General features: G+C 42.0%; 1 protein-coding gene across 1 annotated transcript in view; it reads right to left on the minus strand.

Moving 5' to 3' along the window:
- The window catches only part of uimc1 (ubiquitin interaction motif containing 1), a gene marked incomplete in the record, with an annotated part of 98,508 nt that overhangs the window by 13,630 nt on the left and 76,675 nt on the right, over window positions 1–8,203 (minus strand). Inside the window, 7 exon segments of the mRNA XM_032511640.1 lie at window positions 1,073–1,363; window positions 2,148–2,235; window positions 2,658–2,722; window positions 4,112–4,293; window positions 4,996–5,051; window positions 6,067–6,171; window positions 6,851–7,046. Of these exon segments, the coding sequence (XP_032367531.1) occupies window positions 1,073–1,363; window positions 2,148–2,235; window positions 2,658–2,722; window positions 4,112–4,293; window positions 4,996–5,051; window positions 6,067–6,171; window positions 6,851–7,046 (983 nt within the window).

The raw sequence follows: 8,203 nt of genomic DNA on the forward strand, positions 1-8,203 counted from the left end.
AGATAGATAGATAGATAGATAGATAGATAGATAGATACCGATCCTCAAGGGGGAATTCAATACCCAACTCTCCCAGTATCTTACAGACATCACACACAACATATATATCATAACAGGACAGTTAACAGCCACTTTAAACTGCGATGAAAGTCCTGTTTTGGGCAAATACCGTATGTATAAATGTCAAGTTCAAGATCTTTATTTTTCCCCGAGGGGCGATTCATTTTGCTGCAGTACATGACAACAAAGACGACATCAATTTAAAATCCAGGATCAGATCAGATCAGATGGGGAAATAAACACCACATTAAAAGTTTAAGTCCAAGTGCCTTATGTGCATAAGGCAGATAGCAGAGAGTTTTACAGATTCGTCTCTGTTTATGTGTATCAGATAGAAAAAAGAAACATGCTAATGTTAATTTTGGTTGTTTGACTAAAACGAAGGGGACCAGATTTCTCAGACAAAATCCGGGGACATTTTCAGCTCAGAAGCGGATTTAAGGCCTGGCCAAGGTGAACACGTCAAGGTTTTGGATTTTTGTAAACTTAAAATGCGGGGACACTAGACCTAGAGGCTGTTTCCGCGGTCCCACAGTAGCCACCCTCGATGGCAAGGATTTCTCAGGAGGTCGACCTTATCGGTACAGCGTTAGGATCCTTTTTAAAATCATGAAAATTGCGTTGGCTAAACTTCGCACTGCAGACTCCATTTATAATCAGACATGATTTTAAGCCATCCGTTAAACACACCTGAGGCTTTCTACGAACATCTCTGAGCTTGTCTGGAGGGTCGACTCTCAGGCATTCGCTGTTGTGGTCAAAGAGGTTTTTCTTGGCTTTAGATTTATTCCCAATATCGGTCTGTCGTCATTCGGAGTAGTAACCTGGTCGGAGCTTTCTGCGGGAGCAGATTCCATATCCGGGATTACAGTCCCGCAAAACCGGGGACTGTCCCCGGAAACCGAGGACGTCTGGTCACCCTAGTCTAGAACTCTTCCCACCAATGCTCTAATCAAACCTTGCAATTTATAACCAGAGGCCAAAGTGTTAAACAGAGGAAAGTTTCCGTCACCTTGGGAGCAGTTTTTCTGGGACCTCCTCTCGTCAACGACCTCCCCATCGCAGAACGCAGCGTGTCTCTCGATCTCCGTCACCGGGAAGGAGCCCTGGCAGATGGGACAGTCCACTTCGGTTTGGGGGCTTTGAGGAACCCCGGCTGGTTCCAGTTCAGGAGACGTGGACCTCTTAAGCTCTCGATCCCCTATCTCCTCCAGATCTGGATCCTCGCCGTCCTCCTCCACCTCTTTTCTCACATTGCTGCTGCTAACGGGGACGTTTCCCTTCGTCTTACTGTCCACTGGGGCTGCAAACAGTCACATAAACTTGTTATTTTAGATAATTTCCTGATGTTCGTTTCTACAACTCCAGCTAGCACACAACCACAGCGGTGAAATTTGTGTCAGAACAGATGCAAATTAGGGATGTTCCCGATCCGGATCACGGAACTGGATCAGAGCTGATTTGGGCATTTTTTCAACTGATCGCGGATCGCCATTTCCCCTGATTACCTTACCCCGATCATTGACATCAGCTTGTAGTGATCACCGCCAGGGATGTGCACAAACATTTGGAGGGGCTAGTGCTCTAATCTGAATGAAAGCACCCCCCCCCCACCCAAAAAAAAAAAAATTAATAAAAACTGAAACACTAACACTAGTCGCTGCCAGTTGATCTTAGATGTCGCCTGCACTCAATGATCTCTGGTTGACGATACCAAGTGTATCACTTTGGCACCCTATAAATTTTTATATTATTGATGTTTATATATATGCACAGCACACACGGCACACCACACACACCACACACACACACACACACACACACACACACACACACACACACACACACACACACACACAGTTCTAGTATGTGAGTGTCGGATGAGGACTTGTTATTGGCAGATATTTATTAATTAAAAAATCTGATTGAGGGTCAAAAACCTGATCTGGACGTCCCTCCTACCAACACAGCTTTCTGTTCTGTTCTATTCAGGCCACCCTACCGTCCACCTCCATCTCCTCCATCTCCTCCTCCTCCTCCTCCTCCTCCTCCTCCTTTCTGTTCTGTTTGTTATCAGGCCACCTTACCGTCCACCTCCATCTCCTCCTCCGGCTGCAGCTCCTGTTCAGCAGGAGAATCATTCTGGAGAATCATCTCGACATCTGGCAGCTCAGACTGAAAGCCAAACAGGAGAAAATGTAAATAGGAACAAGTGATGAAATAGTTGACATTTCTTCTACGGTTCTACCCGCTGTGGTGACACGTGTTCCCGTCCCGGATCAAAGAAGTTGATCTTATCTTGAAACAGGTGTGACAGCAGATCAAAGACACCTGCCAGGTAAACTCGGCCCTTCTCAGTTACGTTTCTGCTTGCTATTTTATCTCCAGTGTCACAGTATATTTGAAAACCACTGATGTAACAGAACAAAATTCAGAAATAAAGTCATGCTAAAACGATTAAATACGGATTCAAAGCGAATGTGACACCCTCTGATTTCCGTCCACTCGTAAGACCACCTCGTTAAACTAATTTCCTTCATCATCTACTGCACCGAAGCACTGACTGCAGATTTAAAAAATTGAGTGTTTAAAGTCACCTCTGCTCCAGCGTCAGTCGCCATCATCAGATCCTGCGTCCTGTCGTCGTCACTCAGTTGGGTTTCTATGGTGACAAACCAGAAAACACACTTGGACCAGTTTTGTTTTTCATAAAAAAAGACTTATTGTGAAGGGAAAACTGTCATAAAAGAAGGCTGTTCCTTCAACTAGGGAGAACTTAATACAGCAATCACCTGCTGATCTGCTCCTGGTTGCCTAGAATACACAAAACTATCTTTACATTTTAATGTTTTAAGCGAAATAACCAGATTCAGAAAACTCAAGGAGATGTGGACAAGGTGCGCTGAGAAAACATAAATACATTTGACAACAATGGCCCATAGACTTTATATTATTGGACAGCACCCATTGATTTGTGAAGATCTGCCTTTGATTTGATGAGATCTGGTTGAGGATGTGATGATTTTAGACGAGAGGGAGGAGTGAGGGAGGAGGCCTTACACTCTACGTTACATTACACACTTTCACTGGCAAGTAAGTAAGTAAGATTTATTTGTATAGCACTTTTCTCAGATGAAGATCACAAAGTGCTTCACAACAAAAGGAAGCATTAACAACTCTCATAAATACAATGCATCACAAAAACAAAACAAAAGAATAACACGTCCACATAAGACCAGCCTAACCACCCTACCATCTAGTTAAAAGCCTCTTTAAAAAGCAGAGTTTTCAACTGAGTTTTAAAGTTTTCCACACAATCTAAGCAGCGCATGGAAGGAGGCAAAGCGTTCCACAACCTCGGTGCAACAACCTGAAATGAGCGGTCCCCCCTGGTTTTAAAATGTGTAAGGGGGGCAACTAATAGTCTCTGGCCTGTTGGTCTCAGACTACGTGAGGATGTACGCAGCTGGATCAGGTCAGAGATGTATGGGGGGGCCTGTCCTTGTAGGGCTCTAAGAGTTAGGACCAACATGTTGAAGTGCATTCTAAATACACTGGTAACCAATGAAGTGAAGCTAAAACGGGAGTATATGTGCCCTTTTACTCGTGGTGGGTTAAAAGCCTAGCAGCAGGATTTGGACAGTCTGGAGACGCCAAAGATCCTTCTTTTAGGCAATAAAAGACTGTTCCAATAGGCCAAGCTAGCCAGGATAAAGCTGATGATCCGCTCCAACTCGGCTTTTGACACAACCACACCCTAAAACACCCCCTGCTTTATCGCCTGATTTTAAAATCAATACAATTCAACAATTCTGTGCTGTAGAAGACTTAAAACTAGCGATTGAGACCAGAAACTCAATAAATCAAGTGGGTCACTTTCTCACAGACTTCTACGGAACTGAGTGTGTCGCCCCCTGCTGGACTTCAGATAGAATTGCAGCATTTTGCCAAACCAGACGTGTTAATTAATATTAACAGTCTATGCAATGACCTCAATAATAATAGTATTAACAATGATAGTAATTCCAAAGAAAATGTGGAGCTTCAGTACCTGGACAAACCTCACAGTCATCCAAATCCTGTCCTTCTTCTTCCCTCTCCTCATTCGTCTCTTCTTCTTTGCTCTCTCTTTCCTCCTCTTCCTCCTTTTGGTCTTCTTCATCATCCTTTGCCTCAACTGGAGGAGACTCAGCTGCTTCACACAGTGTTTTGCCTCTCAGTCTGAGGCCGCGCCTGAAAATGTATTTAGATAAACCGCACACATCAAGACAGAATACATGTTTAAATGGAACAGAAAAATAAAATACTGAGAAATCTCATTTAATCTAATTTGTGTAAAGAGATAATACGATGCAACATAAGCTAGATTGGCAACTATTTTGATGTCTAACACGTTTCCCACTACCATCTTCTGGTCCTTCGGGTCCCAGAGACCCTCCTGTGTCCAATTCTATTTTTCTATTATCCTGGCCTGGTCCTCCGGGGTCCTGAGACCCATCCTGCAGTGGACCGCGTTCCCACTGCCCCTCATCTCAACCTCCGGGTCCAAGAGACCCTCCTGCATTCAATGGTATTTTTCTGCTACTGTGGCCTGGTCCTCCGGGGTCCTGAGACCCATCCTGCAGTCTAACATGTTTCCCACTACCATCATCTTGTCCTTTGGGTCCCCTAGACACTCCTGCGTCCAATTCTATTTTTCTACTATCCTGGCCTGGTCCTCCAGGATCCCAGGACCCATCCTGCACTTGAACTCTTTAAATAAACTAAATAAGTCCCCGGGACACGAAGGGTTTAGCACAAACCTTGTGGGCTTGAGCCTGAAGAGCAACATCCCTTTCTTACTCTATGTGTCTGTGTTTGATCCTGTGGGACCATGAAGTCTCACAGGACGCCAACAAGACCAAGTCCACAGGAGAAGAAGGTCGCAGGTTTTACCTTCGAGGAACAAACTGTGGAGGCGATTCAGCAGGCGACTCAGGTGAAGGGGATTTCTAGGAAGTAAATGGATAATGCTTGGTAAGGGAATGAATTTCCTTCCTGCTACAACAGATCGGTTTATGCTAATATTATGCTAATATTATGCTAATATTTTGCTCATTATGCTCACAGCAGGGAGGAACTACATACATACGCAAATATTTCACCTTCTATGATAGGTTAAATGGGATTATTACATTATTATACACGCACACCTGGACTTAAATTCCCACCTGGTCACTTTATCACTTCAACACTGGACTCAACACTGACACTTTAATAATAATAATTTATGGTCTTTTCTTTGTTCATTTGACGAATGTTCTTATTGTTGTTACTATTGTTATTTTGTTGTCTTTCTACTGTCTTTTTTTATTTCTTTTTTCTTGCTAAAGAAACCGCTGCTGGAACTTTCAATTTCCTCGCGGGGGATCAATAAAGACACGTCTACGTCTAACATTGCACAATCTTGTTGTGATTGTGAAGATGTTTAAGATTTCAAAAAGAATCAAGTTGCTATGAGTTCCCACTTTGTCCGCTGCGATAATCAGACTTCTCTTCATTGGCTGCTGGTGAGGCAACAACAAGAGTAACTAAGTACATTTGCTCCACTACTTAAGAACCAATTTAATGTACTTGCACTTTATACTGCTACTCCATTCACTCATTCATTTTACTGTACATTATACTTCCTTATGTTTTCTTCACTGATATAGTTACTTAAATTAAAAAAAACACATCAGTTTATAAAATATAATCCACTCTAAACTTCTGAAATGGTTAAAACTAGCGAACTAATAATAAGTATATATACTAACTAATACTAAGAATATATACAGTAAGTATATATACTAACTAATACTAAGAATATATACAGTAAGTATAAGTATATATACTAACTAATACTAAGCATATATACAGTAGTTAAATCTAGTTCAACCTACTCCAGCTACAACAGTTCAAGCTAATGAGCAAACGAGCCATAAAGGCCCCAGAGACTCCAGACCCCTGTCAGAGTCATGTGGGTACCTCGGGCTGCGGCAGGACGGCGTCCCCCCACTCAGCCTTCCTCAGCAGACCCCTCTGGGCCTGCTTCAGACTCTTCTCGTAGACCTCCATCTGGGCCAGGATCACCTGAACGCAGGGACGGACGGAGGGAAAGTAAACTTCCGAGCCTGTTACTTTTACTTGAGTAAAGACGTTAAATCAGCACTTCCACTTTTACCAGAGTATTTCTTAGATTAGATTGGATTAGATTAGATTAGATGATTCTTTATTCATCCCACGACGGGGAAATTCCCTTGTTACAGCAGCATTTTTTTTACAATAAAGCAAAACAAACAAACAGGTAAACAGACAAGAAAATCAGGCAAACAGTAGCCAATGAGCAGAAGGTAGACTGAAGTAAAGTGGCGTCACATAAAGGTTTTGTAAAGTAAAGTGCAGTAGACATAGTACAAGAAAAACAACATTGCAGTGTAAGTAAGTGACGTTAGCATTAAATTGAACATGTAATTAAAGTGATAATGCGAGAGCAGGTAACCTTAATATAAGTTATATTCACCTGTGACCATTAATACTATTGAAAAAGTAAGGACTTGTAATGGAAATATAAATGCAGATAAAGATATACAGAGAGAGAGTGTGGATTAAATGAAAAACAGGAGCAGGAACTACAACATTATCAGGTAGTGCAGGTGTCGTAGAGTCTGACTTAACACAAGTATCTGTACTTCTACTTGAGTACTTTTGCCGTCTCTGTTTATAACGGAATAAGATTTCAATAAATACAATAAGATGACCAAATCTTCACCTGTGTGTATTTGTCTGGGTCCAGGCCTCGTGGACAGAAGGGAACCCCCCAGTAGTAGTGCACCGTCGGACCGCCTGCAGGCTCCCCAGGGGGGGCAGACGCCCCGCCGACCGCTCCCTGGCTGCTGATTGGCCGTGGTTCTCGCTCTGTGGTGGACAGCTGGCGTCGGCCGGTGGACGTGGAACAGTTAGAAGGTCTGGGTGTGGAAACATAGACTCTCATAACCATAAAGAAATCCTCACTGAGCTGAGAAGAAGAAAAGCTCTGGACTAAAATCAGCTCCTACCTTAGGACATACTTCATTTGTAATGCTTTGCACTTTAAACTCTTTGCACTTTAAACTCTTTGCACTTTAAACTCTTTGCACTTTAAACTCTTTGCACTTTAAACTCTTTGCACTTTAAACTCTTTGCACTTTAGCACATGCACTTTAAACTCTTTGCACTTTAGCACATGCACTTTTAACTCTTGCACTTTAACTCTTTGCACTTTACTCTTTGCCCTTTACACATGCACTTTAACTCTTTTGCACTTTAGCACATGCCGTTAACTTTCTTTAGCCTCACTTTAACACTCTTTGCACTTTAAACTCTTTGCACTTTAAACTCTTTGCACTTTAAACTCTTTGCACTTTAGCACATGCACTTTAAACTCTTTGCACTTTAGCACATGCACTTTAAACTCTTTGCACTTTAATATGCACTTTAAACTCTTTGCACTTTAAACTCTTTGCACTTTAAACTCTTTGCACTTTAGCACATGCACTTTAAACTCTTTGCACTTTAGCACATGCACTTTAAACTCTTTGCACTTTAGCACATGCACTTTAAACTCTTTGCACTTTAAACTCTTTGCACTTTAAACTCTTTGCACTTTAAACTCTTTGCACTTTAAACTCTTTGCACTTTAGCACATGCACTTTAAACTCTTTGCACTTTAAACTCTTTGCACTTTAGCACTGCCTTTAAACTCTTTGCACTTGTAAACTCGTAGCACTTTAACACCTTAGCACTTTAACTCTTAACTCTAGCCCTTTAAACTCTTAGCACTGTAAACTCTCTGCAACTTAACTCTTAGCACTTAAAACCTCTTAGCACTTTAGCACATGCACTTTAACTCTGGCACTTTAAACTCTTTGCAAATTCAAGTCTGTTCCTTTGCACTTTACACATGCACTTTAACTCGTCACTCTAAGCCACGTTTTGCACTCTATAGCATGTCATGTTGCTGGTGAAACATGTATTTTTGTAACCTTCAATAAAATTATTTGAAGAAATAAAAAAAGAAACATTCAGAGTTACACTCGTCAAAGGAGAACGTCCTTCAACTCTTTAATGGACAAGTACGCAGCGG

Source organism: Etheostoma spectabile, unplaced genomic scaffold (assembly GCF_008692095.1).
Source record: "Etheostoma spectabile isolate EspeVRDwgs_2016 unplaced genomic scaffold, UIUC_Espe_1.0 scaffold405, whole genome shotgun sequence".
Classification (NCBI taxonomy): domain Eukaryota; kingdom Metazoa; phylum Chordata; class Actinopteri; order Perciformes; family Percidae; genus Etheostoma; species Etheostoma spectabile.